Source organism: Microcaecilia unicolor, chromosome 3 (assembly GCF_901765095.1).
Source record: "Microcaecilia unicolor chromosome 3, aMicUni1.1, whole genome shotgun sequence".
NCBI classification, from domain to species: Eukaryota; Metazoa; Chordata; class Amphibia; order Gymnophiona; family Siphonopidae; genus Microcaecilia; species Microcaecilia unicolor.
In genome coordinates this window covers 401,795,644-401,818,565 of record NC_044033.1, presented here as the reverse complement: position 1 = coordinate 401,818,565, position 22,922 = coordinate 401,795,644, and the positions used below count along the sequence as shown (strand labels likewise).

Here is a 22,922-nt window from a genome sequence, read left to right as displayed (position 1 = left end):
TGCCAAATGATTCTGATTTCTTTGAGGGAGTGACCAGAGAACTGGATTGAGGATGCATACTGTAATCTACTTGGGTGCTCATGAATAAACTGAGTAGGCTGAAGTTTGGACCCAAAGTGGTGAACTGGATTATAAACTTGTTGACTGGCAAATGACAGAGGATGGTAGTAAATGGAAGTCATTGGGAAGAAAGAAAGGTGAGTTGTGGAGTGCCTCATGGATTGGTATTGGTACCGATTCTATTCAATATATTTGTGACTGACATCACTGGAAATTAGGAGGAAACATTTGCCTTTTTTGTGGATGATGAAGATTTGCAAAATAGTGGACACCCCAGAGGGAATGGACAACATGAGAAGTCCTGCGGTAATTTTGCACTCTGCATGTGCAAATCATGCACTAAAAAATAAATGTAATTTTTTCGCAGAGGAAGCATGCCTGGGCAGACAGTGCCTGCATTACCATGTGTTAAGTGATTAGCACAGGATTAGCATGTGAGCCCTTACTGCCTGCAAAATAACTGTTGGTAAAAGCTTACATGCTAATGTTTGTAATGACTGTGTGCTAATGGCAACATTATTGCATGATCATTAATTTGGAAAATGGAAAATCGGCCATTTTCTTGCAGGAAAGACTTGCATAAGGGTGTGCAAAGGCCACTTTGTAGCACAGCTTGGTAAAAGAATCTCTTTATATTTTATCAAGGTATCTGTTATCATCTGTTGATCCATCACAGTTGTCTGTGTTTACTTGTAGCATAGCTTATTAAAAAGATCTCTTTGTATTTTATCAAGATAACAAATGTCTGTTACCATCTGTAGAGCATTCACAGTTGTTTGTGCTTGTTTCTTCTAAAGCTGGTTAAGTTGTGGTTGTACCCTTTTTAAAGCACTACAGGTACTCATTATAAGTTGTAGTTATAGTTTGCTGGAGCTTAATTGCCTTCTTTCACATTGCTTAACATTGGCACTCACATTGCTTTCGTACTCACAAAATTAATAATACTGAACAATTAATCAAGGTGAAAAACAACCTGGCCACAGCTTTATTCATCATTAACAAATGAGAGATAGCTTAATGTAAAGCCAAAATTACAACTCGTTCTACTATTTTCCAAGTGACTTTCAATTGTAATTAGCAACCCTTTATGCAGCTAGTCAGTAACAACCTAGTTCTCCCTTCTTATCCTTCCATATATTAATATTCAAACCCATGTTTGGTCTAATGAGACCTATGGTGTGGTCAAGACCTCACCTCTGATTGTGGAAGTTTCATACATAAGCATATCATACCCCAAAACTTTACAGATTATGTTTCCTTTAATGAAAGCCACTTGTAACTCTTCCCTCTCTTCCCTGCCAAAGTGATGATAGCCTGCTTGTCACCTCTCCCCAGAAAACTTGCTAAACTGTGGCCAAGTGAAGTCAAAAGATTGCTGCCAACAAATCTTGAATTGTACTAATAAAAATATCTAACTCTTTATCAAACAGGTGAATGCCATCAGGAGCATCATACCAAGTAAAGAACAAACAGGTTTGGAGATCTTCCCATTCACTCATTTTTGGAGGTGCACAATAGCTTGTACTTTCCGAAGTTCCTTCCAGACCAAAGGTGTTTTGGTGTTTAGCAGAGGACTCCTGTTTATTGGTATGCTATTTTGGGCTTTACTTTTTGTGACACACAGGTGCCATGGTTAAAATCCTTTATACTTAAGGCCCCTAATTATGCAGTGTATCATTTTATACTTTCAATATCATGGTACAAGTTCTTAATGTCTACACATATGCATTCAAAGTGCTATGTTCCATTAATATTCAATTATGTCATTATTACATCATAATGTTATCAACTCATTATGTAAATAGGGATAATTTGTTTTCCTTAACAATTAATTCAATTTGATGAAACCACCATGATATCATTTGTTCTATTATGCCCATATGTATGTACTCATGAATTGTGAGATCTATATTGAGACACCTATTAGATATATTTTTAGAGCTGTGTGTGTCATCAACATTGCTATTATAATTTACATATTTGACGCTTTATATAATCTATATATTTTTTATATTTGTTTTATTGTTGGTTCATGGCTTTTGTGATTCTAATTGTGTGTGTTTTACTTTTTATTTTTATTTTTTATATCTGTATATTGATTTTTTATCTCTATATATTGATTTTAAATTTTATTTTTATTTATTTATTCATTAGGATTTATTTACCACCTTTTTTGAAGGAATTCACTCAAGGCGGTGTACAGTAAGAATAGATCAAACATGACCAGGAGGCAATTAGAGCAGTAAAAATATTCGAACAACAATACCAAGTATGGCATGGTATACTACTTGCAATGACAACACTATCCAGCTTATAATCGAAAGAGAAAAACGCCTATATTTCGGCCCAAATCGGGAGATGTGCGTTTTTCTCGCAAAGGTGCCCAAATCGGTGTAATTGAAAGCCGATTTTGGGAGTTTCCAACTGCACTCCGTCGCGGAATCAAATAAAGTTGACGGGAGCATGGTGGAGGCGTAGTGGAGGCGTGGTGGAGGCGGGACTGGGGTGTGGTTATCTGCCGAGGAGAGATGGGCGTCTTTAGCTGATAATCGAAAAAAAGTCGTTTTTACAGTGATTTTGGGTCACTTTTTTTGGACCCTTTTTTTTCACAAACAAGTCCCAAAAAAGTGCCCCAACTGCCCAGATGACCACTGGAGGGAATCGGGGATGACCTCCCCGGACTCCCCCAGTGGTCACTAACCCCCTCCCACCAAAAAAAAACCCACTTTAAAAACTTTTTTTCCAGCCTCTATGCCTCAAATGCCGTACCCACCTCCATGACAGCAGAATGTGTTTGATCCTGTCACAGCCTTTCCCTGGGTCAGATGTGGCTCTCGGGTGCACTACAGGGTCACATCAGCATTGCATTGTGGTGGGTGTAGGGTATTGGGCTTCGTGATTTCATTAGCTTGTGTTACAGTCTCATGATGTTGGTAGTTGGTAGGCTCTTCTCCCATGGTGCTTTTCCCCCTGCCTACTGGGTCAGAGTGTGTCCAGTTTTGTTTCCGGTAGTCCATGAGGTAGTGGCCATGTTTATAAGCCAGTTTTAGATCCCTTTCATGTGTTAGCCACGTTAGAGAACTTAGTTCTTACCTTGAATGTGGCTGAAAGAGGGCATTGTACAGCATTCTACCAGCTCTGACCTACTCCTAATCTCAGTACCAGGGAGACTCGTTGCCAGTGGGGCACAACCTGTGATCTGCAGTTAACTGTGAGTAAACGTGCTTATTCCAATAAAGGACGTTTTCGGAGAGATTAGTCTTCAGGTGTAAACTGGTGTGCCATTGTTATACAGCAGTAATAAGTCTTAGAGGCCTGCGTGTATGCAGGTCCCTGGAGCACTTTTAGTGGGTACCGCAGTGCACTTCAGCCAAGTGGCCCCAGGCCCATCCCCCCCTACCTGTAACACTTGTGCTGGTAAATGGGAGGCCTCCAAAACCCACTGTACCCACATGTAGGTGCCCCCTTCACCCCTAAGAGCTATGGTACTGTTTTACATTTGTGGGTAGTGGGTTTTAGGGGATGGGGGTTGGGTGCTCAGCACCCGTGGTAAGGGAGCTATGCATGTGGGAGCTTTTTCTGAAGTCCACCGCACTGACCTAGGGTGCCCAGTTGGTGTCCTGGCATATCAGGGGTGTCAGTGTACTATGAATCCTGGCCCTTCCCACGACCAAATGGCTCAGATTAGGACGTTTTTGAGCTGGGCGTTTTTAGTTTCCATTATCCCTAAAAAAAACAAATGCCCAGCTCAAAAACGTCCATTTTTTCGAAAATACATTTCAGCTCGCCCCTTCACGGACCCGTTCTCGGAGATAAACGCCCATGGAGATAGGCGTTTGCGTTCGATTATGCCCCTCTATATGTACTAGAACATTATAATTGGTAGTGAAGGGTAAGGCAAAGTTGTAACATATAGATGAGTAAGAAAGTAGGAAGAATTAGAAAGTAAGGTGATTGATTTGAAAAAAAGTTGCACGTGAGGTCAGAGAGATGGTTAAATATTATCTCAGCTAGGGTAGGACCCTTGAAGAAGGCTTTATTGCCGAAACATGGACCATGTAGGGTCCTAATAAACTTTGTTTAGAGCTCTTACTTTTGTGTTTGGGCTGGTCACTTGGACTTGGTCTTCTTCCACCCTTGGTCTGTTTTGCATTAACTTTTCAAAACAGAATTGCTGATCAAATTCAAACCCATGGAGAATAAAATAACTCAGATGTAACAGTAACAGATGGAAAACTGATTCAATATCTGCCTTACCCATCAACACACCAGGACCCAACCTAGCAAAATTTTCAGTGCCTAATCAAAAGGCCAAATTCTAGTTTACGGCAGAACTCCAGCACACTGACGCAACATAGGACTCAGCCCAGAAAGCATTGGAACACATTCCTTCCTCATTGGCGTGACCACCACAGTGGCACATCAGAGCCTCCCAGCCCCCACAATCAAACACCTGGGACATTAGAAGTCACTGGTGTACAAAAAATATGTTTTACTTCTTTGCAATAATAATTAAAAAAGACTGACTCCTTGTATACCTTTTTTTCAGGCATGACAGATCAACTGCATACTGTGTGGATAGTTGGACACTTGTATGTTCTGCGATCAGGTCAGAGGGTGCACTCCCATTCCCTAGGCACTCATCTGGGGCTAGGACTGAACATCAAATAGCTGGGAGTCCCTGGCATGTGATGGCACCAGCTCAGGTCTTTACCTGAACAGCTTATGACGACCTCCCCTTCGGACGTGCTGATTCTTCACTTAGGAGCCAATGACTTTGAACAGTTATCTTGCAAGTACCTTATCTTGGCACTGAAAAGAGACCTTTTTGAGATGTTGGTGCTTCTTGAAGGAACATGGAGGTGGGTGGTGGAAAGATTTAGCATCACTGGGCGATCAGCAGAAATTTATTGTCAGATCAGGTCCTCCTTTCGGATGTGACAATGGACTTCCTCATCAATGATTTTCAGGAAGCCCTGAATGCGCCTTTTATGATTACTTATTGAATCGACTCACCCTGTTTTTTTGAAATGATCAATTTGGAATGCATCTGTTCTTGGACATAACTTGCTAAAGACTGGTTTCTGGTTTTTCATTATACATATTTCAGGGGAAACCCAGGGCAGACGAGCTGTTCCGGATGTGGCGGAGGCACCCGAGCTCAGATAAACGATAAGGATGGGAACAGCAAGCAGATGACACTTGGTAAGCCACCAGAAGAGGAAACAGGAACTAACATTGGATGGTAGCCCTGTGGCAAGTGCCTAGCTGAAGCATGGCGGAAGTGGGATGGTAAAGGAATTTCGCCGAAGATTAAGTGGAACTGTGTGTGACTTAACTGGAGAAGAAAGCACAAAGCAAGCCAAGTTGCATGAGAAATACGGCATGCTTCCCTAGCTGGTGCAAGACGGGGTGTGGATCTGCTGGACTACTGTTCACTTGCTCGGGTGCTTCCTTAACCATATGTTGTTAACTTTGTTAAATAATACTGTGGACTAAATTCCCATAAAGTGTATCTAAGAAACTGCTTGCTGTGTATTGATTATTATTTTTTTTAGTTCCAATATTTTTTTATTTGATTTTATCAATGAAACAAAACACAATGGCTAGTATACAAATATGAACAATAAACTGAGCATCAAACAATATACACATCTGATACAAGATAAAAATATCAATTATTATGGTTACAGATTAGTAACGATGGGTAGGTAGTCATATCGTGAAAACGGACAGTTAAGAGTACATATCTACACAAGAGTACTACATATTTGATCTTGAAGGGGAGTCCATATATTCCTGTATTTAGTTATTGAATTATACTTCTCAGCCGCTGCATATTCATATTTGGCAAGTATGCATACTGAGTTCCACCATGTTAAATAGGTTGCCTTGGATAAGTCTTTCCAGCAGAAGAAAAGTATTCTTAAGGCTGTTTGGAGAAGTGTATCCAAAAGTTGTGATTGATATTTATCCAGTGGGCAATGTACAGCTAATGATCCTAATATGGCTATTTCATATGAAAAGGACTCCAGGATCTTCAATGTAGATGATATGGAGGGGCATAATCGAACGTGAACGCCCATCTCCATGGATGTCTATCTCCGAGAACGGGTACATGAAGGGGTGGGACAGACTGTATTTTCAATAATACGGTTTGTGCTGGGCAAATGCATCGGATTTGTGCAGATTTGAGCTGGGCGATATCGTTTTTCAGTGATAATGGAAACTGAAGGCGTCCAGCTCAAAAACGAACAAATCCAAGGCATTTGGTCATGGAAGGGGCCAGGATTCATAGTGCACTGGTCCCCCTCACATGCCAGGACACCAACCGGGCACCCTAGGGGGCACTTGTAACAATTAAAAAAAATAAAAATACCCCATAGCTCCCTTCCCTTGGGTGCTGAGCCCCCCAAAACCCACTGCCCACAACTCTACACCATTACCATAGCACTTATGGCTGAAGGGGGGCACCTAGATGTGGGTACAGTGGGTTTTGGCGGTGGTTTGGAGCGCTCCCATTTACCAGCACAAGTGTAAAAGGTAGGGGGGATGGGCCTGGGTCCACCTGGTTGAAGTCCACTGCACTTATTAACAACTGCTCCAGGGACCTACATACTGCTGTGATGAAGCTGGGTATGACATTTGAGGCTGGCATACAGGCTGGAAAAAAAGTTTTTAAAGGTCTTTTTCTTTTGGTGGGAGTGGGTTAGTGACCACTGGGGGAGTCATGGGAGGTCATCCCCGATTCCCTCTGGTGGTCATCTGGTCATTTAGGGCACTTTTTTGGGACTTGTTCGTGAAAAAAAAGGGTCCAAAAAAAGTGACCTAAATTTGCGCTAAAAATGCCCATTTTGTTTCGATTATCGGCCGAAGGCGCCCATCTCTCCTCGGCCGATAACCATGCCCCAGTCCCGCCTTCACCACACCTCTGACACGCCTCGTCAACTTTGGCCATTTCCGCGACAGAGTGCAGTTGAAGGCACCCAAAATCATCTTTCGATTATGCTGATTTGGGCGCCTTTGCGAGATGGGCACCCATCTCCCAATTTGGGTTGAAATATGGGCGCCCATCACTTTCAAAAATAAGGCGGATGGTGTTCCATATTGATCTCTACTATTCTTGAATATTGGAGATCAATATGTGAATTGATTATTAAAGTTTAACTCAATGTTTCACCTGCATGCTTGGGCCCGCAAGAGGAGTGTGCTGCCTGCCTATGTTAAATCTTACGTGTACATGTTCATGTTTAGTGCACAAAACTGTACGCCTAGATTGTAGATCAATGGAAGTTACTTGTGTAAGTTAATTGTTAAATTAGGGGCTGATTGGTGCTAATAAGCAATAACAGGTGCTAATTGGTGTTACTTGGTGCTAATTGGCATTAATTTGCAGTTATGTCCAAAACTGCCATTAGTCACTATTCTATAAACTTAAGGGTCAGTTCAATAAAGGGCACTCAAACCTAGGTGCCAAAAATTAGGCACTCAGCTAGTATTCTATACTGGCACATTAGCTGTTATTGAATACTAGTGTAAGTTGACATTTAGAACCCAACTTGTACCTATTTATTTCAAGATATTATAAGGCAGTATGCGATGTATTATACAATATGTACCATTCTATTAGTGTTTGTTATGTAAGCCACATTGAACCTGTGGTAGCCACATTGAACTTCAGCTCTCCTTGGGCTAATGTGGGATAAAAATGTCATTCATAAGAAAAAGAATGTGTTGAGGGGGAGATCAAGATGGCGCCCATGAGAGGGAGCACTGTCTGAAGGCTCCTGGAACTCAGCCACTTTACCCAGCATTTTGTTTCCTTTCACCTTTAATATGGTGAAGAGAAAAGGGAAAGCAGGAGTTAAAGCCATTTCTAACCCTGCAAATACCTTAATGCTGCGTCAGCCGACTTTAGAAGTTTTTGGGCTCCAGACTCGCGGAAGCCAGGTCCCTGCCCAGGTAGGATCCCCAGTACAGCCGGGGGATCTTGGCGTGGAGGCGGAGGCAGTGTCGCTGAGTCCGCCTAATCAGACTGCTCCTCCGAGACCGGGTGGAGCTTCGGGGCCGACTGGAGAGCCTCGATCGGGATTTTCTGAGGCTGATAGCGGCCCAGTCGGATTCTCGATGCCGGAGGATATGACATCACAACGGAGGGAGAGAGATGTTGATTCCTTCCCCTCCCCTACCCTGGCGTCTCCCCCAGTGGGACTCGGAGTGAAGGTAAAACTGGCGGTCGTTACTGTAGAGGCCCTCTGAGATGTCATTCAAACTATGAACACGTCGCTGCTTCAACTTTCTTCTTCGTTTAAAACTGAAGTACAAGACTTAAAACAACACCAACAGACTTTGGAAACGAAGGTGCAAGCACAGGAAGATAAGAGTGAGTCTAATCTACTTGAGATAAAAAAATTGCAATTAGCTGTCGGTAATATAGGTATAGAAAGAGACATTGCACAAAGGAAGATTGAATATCTAGACAATCAACTTAGGCGTAACAACCTAAGATTCCTAAATTTTCCAAAGATGCCTTTGATATCTCCAGTGGAAATGTTAAAAAAGTATTTTTCTGATATATTAAAAATTCCTAACGAAGCTTTGCCACCAATAATAAAAGCATACTACATTACCGGAGCTAAAACCTCCTCAGTGGAGACACCAGAATTAAATTTGACGCAATTACTTGAAACTTCTTTAGAACATATCACTGAGCGCATGACACTTCTTGTGTCCTTCGCCTTCGAAACTGATCGTAACAACATACTGAGACTGTATTTCAGATCTATTGTAGCCCAATTTTATGGTGCAAAGATACAAGTTTTTCCAGATATTAGTAAAGTAACCCAAAAAAGGAGAAAGAGTTTTTAGGGGGCACCTTTAAACTTAAATTTGCATGCAGATGCCTTATCTCCTTAAATATGATCCAGTATGTATTCTTTGACCCGGACAAATTGAGGCAATTAATTATTGCCAAAGAAAGCAGTGGAGTTGTAGTTTTGAATGCGCCAGAGGGGACCTGAAACCACTGGCAGAGACCTGGCTTCTACCCTCTCAATTTAATTTGGTTAAGAGATTTATTCTCTTTAGTTACCTTATATCATTGCTTTGTATCTTGATCATAACTAGTGGACTAAGTACTAAAAATCTTTTCTTGTATTCCTTGAATATTTAAAGGAAAATGTAATTTTTCTATTATTAGAAATTTCTTATTTGCCTACATTTATGTTGAATGAATGTATTATTTTGAAATTATAAATAAAGAATTAAAAAAATGTCATTGATAAATAAGTAAATAATTTTAGGGGTGACCACTTATGTCATGTGCATGAAAGAAGAGCAGGACTCAGGTATGATCATATGTGATGATCTTAATGTGGCCAAACAGGTAGAAAAGGTGACAGCAAAAGCTGGAAGGATCCTTGGGTACATAGGGAGAGGAATGGCCAGTAGGAAAAAGGAGGTGACGATGCCCCTGTATAAGACTCTGGTGAAACCTCATTTAGAATATTGTGTACAATTCTGGACACCGAACCTTCAAAAAGATATAAACAGGTACTGTCAGTCCAGAGGGCAGCTACTCAAATGGTCAGTGATCTTCATCATAAAGTGTATGAGGACAGACTTCAAGATCTCAATAAGTATACTTTGGAAGAAAGAGGGGAGATATGATAAAGATGTTTAAATACCTCCATGGCATAAATGCACAGGAGGTGGGTCTCTTTCATTTGAAAGGAAGCTCTGGAATGAGGAGGCATAGGATGAAGGTGAAAGGGGATAGACTCAGAAGTAACCTGAGGAAATACTTCTTCATGGAAAGTGTAGTGAATTTGTGGAACGGCCTCCCGGTGGAAGTGGTGGATATGAAACAGTATCTGAATTCAAGAGAGCTTGGAACGAGTACATAGGATCACTGAGGGAATGATAGTGAGAGTAGATGGCATGGATGGGCAGACTGGATGGGCCACATGGTCTTTATCTGCCTACATTTTTCTATGTTTCTAATGTATCTGTGTTTATGAGTGATGTAAATGGGTGTGCCTAATACTGCAGTTGAGCGCATAAATGAAAGTATTCTATAAAGTGTATGCTAAAATAGTGGGGACACCCATGACCAGCCCACGTCCCTTCTATGGGAATTTCCCCTTTGCAGTCATTTGCAAGAACACCTAAGCACTCAGTTCTAGAATATCACCTGTCCATGTACATTCATACCTCCCATTGTGGTGCACCACTACTGTTATCTCCTGTATGAGTGTCTAAAGTTGGGCACCTAATTGACATCTAAATTAGGGTTCCCTATGTAGAATTGCTTCCTTAGTGCATACATTCTATAGTGTGTAACTGCAAAGGGGGCATATACATGGACAGGTCAGTGACATGTCTAGCAGTTGGTGCTTAAGTTCTGAAATACGCACCCATTTACATCAGTCACAGATATGGTGTTATTGGTCAAGCCCACATTTAGGCACATTTCTGTTCAAATTTTCAATTATAGAATATTAGCTTAGCTCTCAGATGTTTGGCACCTATTGGCAACCCATATAGAATTACTAACATAGGGCTAGATTCTATATATGACACCTTAAAAATCAGCACCAACCATCCTGCATTTGCAGTGTGCATTATTTTAAAAAAATGCACTATCTCTCCAATATTCAGCCAGTTATGGTGAGCGTTTTTTAACATGCTAATCGCTGCCAGCTAAATTATCCCCTGATATTCAGTGCTGAGCACCAACACTGAATATTGGGGAATAATTTTGGGCGGCCTGGCCACCTGGAGCTTATATGGGCCCAGCCGATGTTAAGTACATAAGTAATGCCATACTGGGAAAAGACCAAAGATCCATCGAGCCCAGCATCCTGTACCCGACAGCGACCAATCCAGGTCAAGGGCACCTGGCAAGCTACCCAAATGTACAAACATTTTATACAAGTTATTCCTGAAATTGTGGATTTTTCCCAAGTCCATTTAGTAGCTGTCTATGGACTTGTCCTTTAGGAAACCGTCCAACCCCTTTTTAAACTCTGCCAAGCTAACCGCCTTCACTATGTTCTCTGGCAACAAATTCAAGAATTTAATTACGCGTTGGGTGAAGACAAATTTTCTCCTATTTGTTTAAAATTTACTACACTGTAGTTTCATCGCATGCCCCCTAGTCCTAGTATTTTTGGAAAGCGTGAACAGACGCTTCACATCCACCTGTTCCACTCCACTCATTATTTTATACACCTCTATCATGTCTCCCCTCAGCCGTCTCTTCTCCAAGCTGAAAAGCCCTAGCCTCCTTAGTCTTTCTTCATAGGGAAATCGTCTCATCCCCGCTATCATTTTTGTCGCCCTTCGCTGCACCTTTTCCAGTTCTACTATATGTTTCTTGAGATGCGGCGACCAGAATTGAACACAATACTCAAGGTGCGGTGGAACCATGGAGAGATACAACGGCATTATAACATCCTCACATCTGTTCTCCATACCTTTCCTAATAATACCCAACATTCTATTTGCTTTCCTAGCTGCAGCAGCACACTGAGCAGAAGGTTTCAGTGTATTATCAACGACGACACCCAGATCCCTTTCTTGGTCCGTAACTCCTAATGTGGAACCTTGCATGACGTAGCTATAATTTGGGTTCTTTTTTCCCACATGCATCACCTTGCACTTGTTCACATTAAACGTCATCTGCCATTTAGCCGCCCAGTCTCCCAGTCTCGTAAGATCCTTCTGTAATTTTTCACAATCCTGTCGCGAGTTAATGACTTTGAATAACTTTGTGTCATCAGCAAATTTAATTACCTCGCTGGTTACTCCAATCTCTAAATCATTTATAAATATATTAAAAAGCAGCGGTCCTAGCACCACTAACTACCCTTCTCCATTGTGAATACTGCCCATTTAACCCCACTCTATGTTTCCTTTCCTTCAACCAGTTTTTAATCCACAATAGGACATTTCCTCCTATCCCATGACCCTCCAATTTCCTCTGTAGCCTTTCATGAGGTACCTTATCAAACGCCTTTTGAAAATCCAGATACACAATATCAACCGGCTCCCCTTTGTCCACATGTTTGTTTACTCCTTCAAAGAACTGAAGTAAATTGGTCAGGCAAGATTTACCCACACTAAAGCCGTGCTGACTTGGTCTCAGTAGTCCATGTCCTTGGATGTGCTCAGTAATTTTGTTTTTAATAATAGCCTCTACCATTTTCCCCGGCACCGACGTCAGACTCACTGGTCTATAATTTCCCGGATCTCCCATGGAACCCGCCAGCTGGGCCCGCATAAGGCAGTTATATGGGCCCTAGCTGAATATCAGGCCGGAACCCGCATAACTTAAAAAAAAATCCACTGAGCCCCCTTCCACCCCCGGACAATGCCCCCTTCTCCCTATCCCCTCCCCAAGACCACACACACAGAAAACCCCTCTAGAATTCTCAACCTCCCCTCCCAACATCCAGGTTGACCCCCAGGGCCTACCTGTATTCCTAGTGATAATGTTCTAAAATGGCTGTAGTACTTTTGTAGTACTACAAGCTGTTGTGAGAGGTTGTGGTAGCCATTTTAGAATGGTGCCACAAAGACCAAGAGCTAGGAGGCTGCACTGCTGCCCCCAATGACCACCACTGGATCAGCAGTGCAGTGGCGTAGCCAGACTGCTGATTTTGGGTGGGCCTGAACCCAAAGTGGGTGGGCACAACATTTTCTCTCTAAACCCCCTCCTCCAGCAAAATTTAGTCACATTTTCAGTGAGCTTTCAGAGGCCAAAACCTCCTGCCTCAGGTCAGTATAATGCTGTTCCGGTATCCTCTCCTGACCTAAGGAAGGAAGTATTGGTCTCTGAAACTTTATTAACACAGGTACCATATTACTTTATCCTAAATTAAAAATAAAATTATTTTCTTTACCTTTGTTGTATGGCCATTTACTTTTTCTCATTGTGTTGCTCCCAGTCTCTAGATTCTGCTTTCCTTCATTTTTGCTGAACTCTTCTGCCAGGGTTTCCTGGCCATTTGTCATTTTTCTCTCCTTTTTCTTTGCTTTCTTCAATATTTTTCTGCCTCTCTCTCTCTGTCCAGATTTAATTCATTCTTACTATCCATTCTTTAATTTCCTTCATCTACTTATGGCTTTTCATCTTTTTCTCACCCTTGTTCTCCCCGTGCCCCTTCCTCTTATTCTCCAGTCTTTCACTACCCCCCTTTTCCATGCAGCAGCTCTCCTCTTTCTCTCCCCATCCTTCCAGTGTCTCCCCTCTCTTTCCCCATCCTTCCAGTGGTCTCCCCTCTTTCTTTCTGCATCCTTCCATCCATTGTCACCTCTTTCTCCCTACCCTTCCATCCAGCGTCTTCCCTCTTTCTCTCCCCATCCTTCCACCCATCTACCCTCTCTCCTGATCCTTCCATCTAATGTCTCTCTCTCCCTCCTTCTAACCAGTGTCTCTCTATCTCTCTACCCTTTTCTGTTCAGTGTCCCTTCTCTCTCCACATCCTTCCAGTCTCTCCCCTTTCTCTCTGCATCCTTTCATCCATCTCCCCTCTTTCTCCCCATCATTCCATCTGTTTTCCCTCTTTCTCTCCCCATCCTTCCATCCGTTTTCCCTCTCTCTGCCATCCTTCCATCCGTTTTCCCTCTCTCTCCCCATCCTTCCATCCGTTTTCCCTCTCTCTCCCCACCCTTCCATCCGTTTTCCCTCTTTCTCTCCCCATCCTTCCATCCGTTTTCCCTCTTTCTCCCCATCCTTCCATCCGTTTTCCCTCTCTCTCCCCATCCTTCCATGTTTTCCCTCTTTCTCTGCCATCATTCCATCTGTTTTCCCTCTTTCTCTCCCCATCCTTCCATCCGTTTTCCCTCTCTCTGCCATCCTTCCATCCGTTTCCCCTCTCTCTCCCCATCCTTCCATCCGTTTTCCCTCTTTCTCTCCCCATCCTTCCATCCGTTTTCCCTTTCTCCCCATCCTTCCATGTTTTCCCTCTTTCTCTGCCATCATTCCATCTGTTTTCCCTCTTTCTCTCCCCATCCTTCCATCCGTTTTCCCTCTCTCTGCCATCCTTCCATCCGTTTTCCCTCTTTCTCTGCCATCCTTCCATCCGTTTTCCCTCTCTCTCCCCATCCTTCCATCCGTTTTCCCTCTTTCTCTCCCCATCCTTCCATCCGTTTTCCCTTTCTCCCCATCCTTCCATCCGTTTTCCCTCTCTCTCCCCATCCTTCCATCCGTTTTCCCTCTTTCTCCCCATCCTTCCATGTTTTCCCTCTTTCTCTGCCATCATTCCATCTGTTTTCCCCTCTTTCTCTCCCCATCCTTCCATCCGTTTTCCCTCTCTCTGCCATCCTTCCATCCGTTTTCCCTCTTTCTCTCCCCATCCTTCCATCCGTTTTCCCTCTTTCTCCCCATCCTTCCATCTGTTTTCCCTCTTTCTCTCCCCATCCTTTCATCTGTTTGCCCTCTTTCTCTGCCATCCTTCCGTTTTCCCTCTTTCTCCCCAGCCTTCCATCTGTTTTCCCTCTCCTGATTTAGGCCCGCCAGTGCCAGCTCCCATTGCTAGCCACTGCTGCTTTTCCAGTTGAGCAGCAGGGCCGGCGCTACAAAAAGAAGCGCTCAGCTGATTGAGCTGAGCGCCAACGCTAACGAGAAAAAATGTTTAAAATAAAAGCGCGGCACCAGGTCCGCAGGCAGCCTTGAGGCATTGGCTGCTGGCTCTGCAGGCTCCTCCCTTTTCTTACGTCACTGCCCCTTGAGCGAAACAGGGGCAGTGATGTAGGGAGATGGGAGGAGCCTGCAGAGCCAGCAGCCAATGCCCCAAGGCTGCCTGCGGTGTCGCGCTTTTTTTTTTTTTAAACATTTTTTCTCGTTAGCGTTGGCGCTCAGCTCAATCAGCTGAGCGCTTCTTCTTTTTGTAGCGCCGGCCTTGCTGCTCAACTGGAAAAGCAGCAGTGGCCGGCAATGGGAGCTGGCGCTGGCGTGGGCCTGGAAGAAAAGTGGGCGGGCGGGCCAGAGGTGAAATTGGGTGGGCCTGGGCCCACCCAGGCCCACCCGTAGCTACGCCCCTGCACCAGTGTACAGGTAGGCCCGTTGGGCCCTACTTGGATGTTGGGGGAGGGTTTGGGGGGCCTTTTTTATGTGGGCTTGGGGAGAGGGGATGGAAGGAGGGAGCATAATCAGGGTAGTAGGAGGGGGCTTGGGGAATCTTTACAAAAATATGGTTATGCAGGTGCCAGCCCAATTTTCAGAGCCAGTACCTGCATAATTAGACCACTTAGCTATGTGGGTGACAACAGTGAATATTGCCCTGACCCACAAAATCCAGGGCTCTTCCCCAGTGCCACACCAAGCGCCACTCCTCACCTGCCCACTTTTTAGTGGCACTCATCGGTTAAGTGCCACTGAGTATCCTCACTCAGGTGGCAGGAAGTGATTTAGGCAGGCAGGAGAGGCTCCTGTTTGCTTAAATTGCTATGATTATTGGCCCCTATGAGCACATAGGAGGATAGGGGGGGATTCTGTATAGGTTGCTCAAATATTGCATGCTCAAAGAGCCATATTCACACCCAAAGTTAGGTATGAAATGTGTGCTAATCTTATATTCTATAAAGCTATACCATTCAGAATGTCCTTTATAGAATTTGTGCTTAGCTTAGGTCATCCTGGTGCATAACTTTGGGCAACCTATACAGAATTTACCAGATAGTGTGCAGTGCTATCGATGAACAATATTTGTTAAAAAAAAAAAAGAGTTCCAGAGCTTAACTGTTCTTTGAGTGAAAAAATATTTCCTCCTGTTTGTTTTAAAAGTATTTCCATGTAATTTCATTGAGTGTCCCCCCTTGTTGTACTTGTTCTAGGGTACTCAGGATTTTATAGTTGGTAGGCTCTTCTCCCATGGTGCTTTTCCCCCTGCCTACTGGGTCAGAGTGTGCCCTGTTGTGTTTCCTGTTGTAGTCCATGCGGTAGTGGCCATTTTTGTAAGCCAGTGTTAGTTCCCTTTCCTGTGTTAGCCACGTTAGACAACTTAGTTCTTCCCTTGAATGTGGCTGAATGAGGGCATTGTACAGCATTCTGCCAGCTCTGACCTACTGCTTATCTCAGTACCTGCGTGTATGCAGGTCCCTGGAGCACTTTTAGTGGGTACTGCAGTGCACTTCAGCCAGGTGACCCCAGGCCCATCCCCCCCACACCTGTAACACTTGTGCTGGTAAATGGGAGGCCTCCAAAACCCACTGTACCCACATGTAGGTGCCCCCTTCACCCCTAAGAGCTATGGTAATGTTGTACATTTGTGGGTTTTGGGGGAGGGGGGTTGGGTGTTCAGCACCCTTGGTAAGGGAGCTATGCATGTGGGAGCTTTTTCTGAAGTTCACCGCACTGACGTAGGGTGCCCAGTTGGTGTCCTGGCATATCAGGGGGGCGAGTGTACTATGAATCGTGGCCCATCCCACGACCAAATGGCTCGGATTAGGACGTTTTTGAGCTGGGCGTTTTTAGTTTCCATTATCGCTAAAAAAAACCAAACGCCCAGCTCAAAAACGTCCATTTTTTCGAAAATACGGTTCGGCCCGCCCCTTCACGGACCCGTTCTCGGAGATAAATGCCCATGGAGACAGGTGTTTCTGTTCGATTATGCCCCTCCACGTCTGCCAGACGGTAAAAACTGTCATAGCACTGACATCCAGTGGCCTCCAGATAGGCCCGCATGGTGTTGAGACACTCCAGCGCTCTTGAAAAAGTGACAGGAGGAGGTTGAATTTTGTCAGCATGTGCCTCGCTGCTCATTTCATCATCTGTTTCATCATCAACCGTTGCCTGCGTGTAGGCGCATATCTGGACATCAGTGGTGTCGTCAGCTGTTTGTAGATCGTAATCAACAGCAACGTAGTGATGAAACTCCTCTTCAGTAACACAGGCTGGGATGTCAATAGCCTGTTCATCTGACGCATTTGCAACAGCTGCATCTGTTTCGTCCCTCTCCACATCCTTAACAAAGCTTGCCCACTTGTAGCAGTTCACAATGGTTGCCTGTGTAACATGATTCCAGGCTTCTTTCTGCATATGTATGGAATCCAACAGTGATAGATTACGAGCCAGTTCAACAGCACATTTATCCTTGCCAGTCTGGTCATCCATAACACTCATCAGATGACGTAGCACAAGAGCCCGATAATGTTTTTTGAAATTGGCTATTATGCCTTGATCCATAGGTTGGATCAGAGAGGTAATGTTTGGTGGCAGGAAGACCATCTTGACGTTAGACAGCCTGACATCATCACTGTGTGCAGCACAATTATCACAAAGCAACAAAATCTGATGCTTTTGTGCCCGCATTCTAGTGTCTAACTTCTTTAGCCACTGCTTCCAAATTTCCCCAATCATCCATGAATTTGCGTTAGCCTCGTATGACACAGGAAGTCGCATAACATTCTTGAAGCAACTGAGCTGTTGCTCTTTCCAATGACGAGTGGTTCCAACTTCTCACTCCCATCCATATTGTAGCAAAGGAGGATTGTCAGTCGGTCCTTCGACGTTTTACTTCCTGTAGTTTCTGCTTGTTTGAATGCAAGTGTTCCATCAGGAATCATTCACCAGTAGGGACCGTTTTCATCAGAAATGAAAATGTCCCGAGGTGCAAATTCGTTCAAGATGATAGGAAGAACTGAAACAACCCAATTTTCAGCACCAAAGTCATCAGCGTCTTATTTCTCACCATGCTGTTTCTTGAATTTTATGTTGTTCCTCTCCTTCCATCTTTCCAACCATCCAACAGTGGCTTTGAATTCAGTTAGTCCAAGACTTTCAGCTAGCTGATTAGCTTTCTCCATAAGCAGTGGACCACTGACAGGAAACTGTCAGCTCCTGACTTGAGAAAACCACTGAAGAAGAGCATCTTCTACCTCCTCAGCTTTTCCCGCCCGTTTTCGTTTTCATTGTGGATTTGTATTGTTTTGCCAGTCTTCCAGAAGCTGATCTTTCTGCTTCAAGATACGTGAAATTTGACTGGGATTGACACCATATTCTTTAGCAATAGATGCTTGACTGTGTTTTCTATTTTTTTTAAGAACTTCTATTCGTTCAGCCAGTGTTAAAGTCTTACAGTTGCGTGATGACGACGGTGATTCTAACAACTTTCTTTCGCTTTTTCTGCCTGTGGCAGTTAACCAATGAGATTTCAAATTTATCGCCCCTTTGTCACGTGCCAATTGGCTTCCATATTCCGTGCGTGCGCTTATGCGGAGTCTTTCCTGCAGAGGAGTGGTCTTAAACCATGCGTATAAGCGAATCTTGCACTTATCAGTGGTGCGCTAACCCAAAGTTTGTCTCCATAGAAATTGATGGCGCCAAAAACGAAACTGAAGTACAGCATGCAGTTAAACAGAGCATACGCTTATCCGACGTGCACTTAAATGGAGTGCACTGTACAAGTTTAGGTTGGAAAGTCTCTTCTTGTACAGTTTGCAATGCAAATCCCATACCATTTTTGTAGCTTTTCTTTGCACTGCTTTCAGTCTTTTTACATCTTTAGCAAGATATGACCTCCAAAACTGAACACAATACTCCAAGTGGGGCCTCACCAATGACTTGTAGAGGGGCATCAACACCTCCTTTCTTCTGCTGGTTATACCCCTCTCTATGCAGCCTAGCATCCTTCTGGAGATAGAGCAGTTTTTAAACTAGAAACTGGGGGAAGGCCGACAGTCGCTCAAAAGCGTATGGTTTGGAATAAGGTATCTTTCAAAGAAATCACCAAAACAGGGACGATAGGGTATCCCGATTGTGAGCTTGCAAAAGAGATCATGGTAGATGAGGTGTCCTTAAATAAAAATAAAAATCATACAAAAGATTGCAAATTAATACTGTCAAGTACTGAGCGTGATGTAATTAGTAACAGCAAATATAGTTTGAAATGCCTATATATGAATGCAAGAAGCCTAAGAAATAAGATGGGAGAGTTAGAATACATTGAACCAAATGAAAAATTAGATATAATAGGCATCTCTGAGACCTGGTGGAAGAAGGATAACCAGTGGGACACTGTCATACCGGGGTACAAATTATATCGTAGTGATAGGGTGGATCGAATTGGTGGAGGGTTAGCGTGGAGAGGCATAATCGAACGGGGACGCCCACCTCTAAGGGCACCCATCTGTAAGGATGGGCCGGCGAAGGGGTGGGGAAACCCATATTATCGAAACAAGATGGGTGGCCATCTTTCATTTCGATAATCTGGTCGGGGACGCCCAAATCTCAACATAGCTCATAACTTAGAGATGGTCGACCTAAATGCTGAGATCGCCGGCCTTAGAGATGGGCGACCTCGATTTTCGCCGATAATGGAAAGCGAGGCCGACCATCTCAAAAACGACCAAATCCAAGCCATTTGGTCGTGGAACGAGCCAGCATTCATAGTGCACTGATCCTACTACTACTACTACTATTTGACATTTCTAAAGCGCTACTAGGGTTACGCAGCGCTGTACAATATAACATAGAAGGACAGTCCCTGCTCGAAGAGCTTACAATCTAATGGACAAATGTACAGACATCAAGTAGTGGCAGTCAAATTGGGGCAGTCTAAGGTTAGGTGCCGAAGGCAACATTGAAGAGGTGGGCTTTGAGCAAGGATTTGAAGATGGGTAGGGAGGGGGCTTGGCCTAGGGCCACAGGAAGTTGATTCCACGCATAGGGTGAGGCGAGGCAGAATGGGTGGAGCCTGGAGTTGGTGGTGGTGGAGAAGGGTGCTGAAAGGAGGGATTTGTCCTGTGAGCGGAGGTTTCGGGCGGGAACGTAAGGGGACATGTGGGTGGAGAGGTAATGAGGGGCTGCAGACTGAGTGCATTTGTAGGTGAGAAGGAGAAGCTTGAACTGAATGCGGTATCTAATCGGAAGCCAGTGAAGTGACCTGAGGAGGGGGGTAATATGAGTGTATCGGTTCAGGCGGAATATAAGACGAGCAGCAGAGTTCTGGATGGATTGAAGTGGGGATAGATGGCTAAGTGGGAGGCCAGTGAGGAGAAGGTTGCAGTAGTCAAGGCGAGAGGTAATGAGGGTGTGGATGAGAGTTCGGGTGGTGTGTTCAGAGAGGAAAGGGCGAATTTTGCTGATGTTAAAGAGGAAGAAGCGACAGGTCTTGGCTGTCTGCTGGATATGCGCAGAGAAGGAGAGGGAGGAGCCGAAGATGACTCCAAGGTTGCAGGCAGATGAGACGAGGAGGATGAAGGTGTTATCAACTGAGATCGAGAGAGGAGGAAGAGGAGAGGTGGGCTTTGGTGGAAAGACTATAAGCTCGGTCTTGGACATGTTCAGTTTCAGGTGGCGGTTGGACATCCATGCAGCAATGATCCCCCCCCCTCACATGCCAGGACGCCAACCGGGCACACTAGGGGGCACTGCAGTGGACATGAGAAATTGCTTCCAGGTGCATAGCTCCCTTACCTTGGGTGCTGAGCCCCCCCCCCCCCCCCCACAAAACCCACTACCCTCAACTGTACAACAGTACCATAACCCTTAAAGGGTAAAGGGGGCACCCACATGTGGGTACAGTGGGTTTCTGGTGGGTTTTGGAGGGCTCCCATTTACCACCACAAGTGTAACAGGTAGGGGGGATGTGCCTGGGTCCACCTGCCTGAAGTGCACTGCAGTACCCACTAAAAACTGCTCCAGGGACCTGCATACTGCTGTGATGGAGCTGGGTATGACATTTGAGGATGGCATAGAGGCTGGAAAAAATGTTTTTTAATTTGTTTTTTTTTGGGTGGGAGGAGGTTGATGACCACTGGGGGAGTAAGGGGAGGTCATCCCTGATTCCCTCTGGTGGTCATCTGGTCAATTCAGGCACCTTTTTGAGGCTTAGATGTGAAAAAAATTGGACCAAGTAAAGTCGGCCAAATGCTCATTAGGGATGCCCTTCTTTTTTCCATTATCTGTTAACCACACCCCTGTCCTGCCTTCGGTACACTGCCAACATGCCCCTGTGAACTTTGGGTGACCTTGAGTACAAAAGTCACTTCCAATGTTGACATACCTCCTGAACCCTGAAAGTCCAAATTTTGTGGGAGTAACTTCCCATCCCCTAAACACCAGTACTCAAATGTTTCATCCTCAATGCTTTGGGATCTTCTGTTCAATCTTGGTACTGCTTTAGCCCTCTCTTAGTGTTTTTGGGTCACTTCATCATTGTGTCTTGATTGATTTCGCATTTTACAGTCCTATCATTTCAAAAGCTGTGTTTGAACTGGTCAATAGTAACTTCTTTGTGAGAGCCTGAAGATCAGTACAGATCACAGATGAATGTTTAGTCTCTATTCCAACTGCCTTTCAAAGAAGGGTCCTAAATCAGTTCATGTAGTCTTTCTGGTAGTTTGACGGAAAGCAAACCTTTGCTGTCAATCTCTCCCAGGCAAACCTATCTGTTGAGACACTCACTCAAATGGCCTCATTTTCCCACAAAACTCCAACCCTGACCTAACCCTCTTGCAGGTGAATTTTTGAAAAAGAAGGGCGCCCATCTTCCCACACAAATCGGGAGATGGGCGTCCTTCTCGCAAGGTCGCCCAAAACACATAATCGAAAGTCGATTTTGGGCGCCATCAACTGCTTTCCGTTGCGGGGACAACAAACGTTTGAGGGTGTTTTGGGGGCTCAGCACCCAAGGTAAAGGAACTATGCACCTGGGACTTTTTTTCTGAAGTGCACTGCAATGCCCCCTAGGGTGTCCTGGCATGTCAGGGGGACCAGTGCACTATGAATGTTGGCTCCTCCCACAACCAAATGGCTTGGATTTGGTTGTTTTTGAGATGGGTGTTCTCGGTTTCCATTATCACCGAAAACCGGGGACGACCATCTCAAAAACGACCTAAGGACAACCATCAAGGTCGACCTAAATTTCATGATTTGGGCGTCCCCGACCGTATTATTGAAACGAAAGATGGATGCCCATCTTGTTTCGATAATACGGGTTGCCCTGCCCCTTTACGGGGCCATCCTGCGAGGATGCCCTCATGAAAACTTGGGTGCCCCGTTCGATTATGCCCCTCCATGTGTTTCTTTGTACTAAACCCAGAGAATGTGGGGTCTTCCTGCCAATACTGCTTCTGCTTTGCCCTCCCTCTGAGCCTTGGAGTTTTTATAAATCAGGTATCTAAGTTACTATCCTTCATCCCCACCAGGTTTGGAAGGGTTTAAACTGAATTAGTAAAAATAAATATTTTCTCCTCTCTCTTTTCCTTACTTTTGTATTAACTAGTCATGGTACAGACCCAAAGCATATTTCTTAAAGCTAAATGTTTCAGGAGGTGACTTTCAGTTAGCCTGTTTAGCTGCAAAGTTCATGAGTACTTTGTACCAGGAGAGCTTCCAACTAATTTACGGATGGTAAAGTATGCAGCTAGTCCTTGTTGAAAAGTGTACAGGCCAAATATCATAAGAACATAAGAATAGCCATACTAGGTCAGACCAATGGTCCATCAAGCCCAGTATCCTGCAAAAAGCCATCTAGTAATAAACCCATCTTTGTCTGAAATTCTAGAAAAAAAACTAAATTAAGGAAAGTTGTATTTTGTAAGCACCAGGACTCTGCCTGAGAGATTAATTCCTGCAATCAAAGTCTTACCTCACACATAGTCTGGTAGGGTCTCTGTAGGTTCAAGATGTGCAAGTTTCCAATGAGAGGCAGTGGTCTGGGTCCTGGTGGAAAATTCTGTTGGATATTTCTTTTCCAGACATTTACTCCACTTAGGTAGCAAATAAAAGTTATGACCCCCACCAAAAATATGACCGTTAGAACGGAAAAACACATTGTTTTTAATGCTTGCTTGCTGAAGCTGTGTTTTGTAAGAATGAACTGCAGAAAGTTTTGATATCAAATTACAGAGCT

General features: G+C 44.2%; 1 protein-coding gene across 2 annotated transcripts in view; it reads right to left on the bottom strand.

Moving 5' to 3' along the window:
• LOC115467064 (cytochrome P450 2K1-like) overlaps positions 1-22,922 on the bottom strand; it is an 85,889-nt gene extending 62,967 nt beyond the window's left edge. The window contains exon 1 of one of the 2 annotated variants that reach the window (XM_030198742.1): positions 22,659-22,922. In XM_030198742.1, coding sequence (XP_030054602.1) covers positions 22,659-22,844 — 186 coding nt within the window. In that variant the 5' untranslated portion in view covers positions 22,845-22,922. The remainder of the gene's footprint in view (positions 1-22,658) is intronic. The other variant, XM_030198740.1, reaches the window with a different exon arrangement.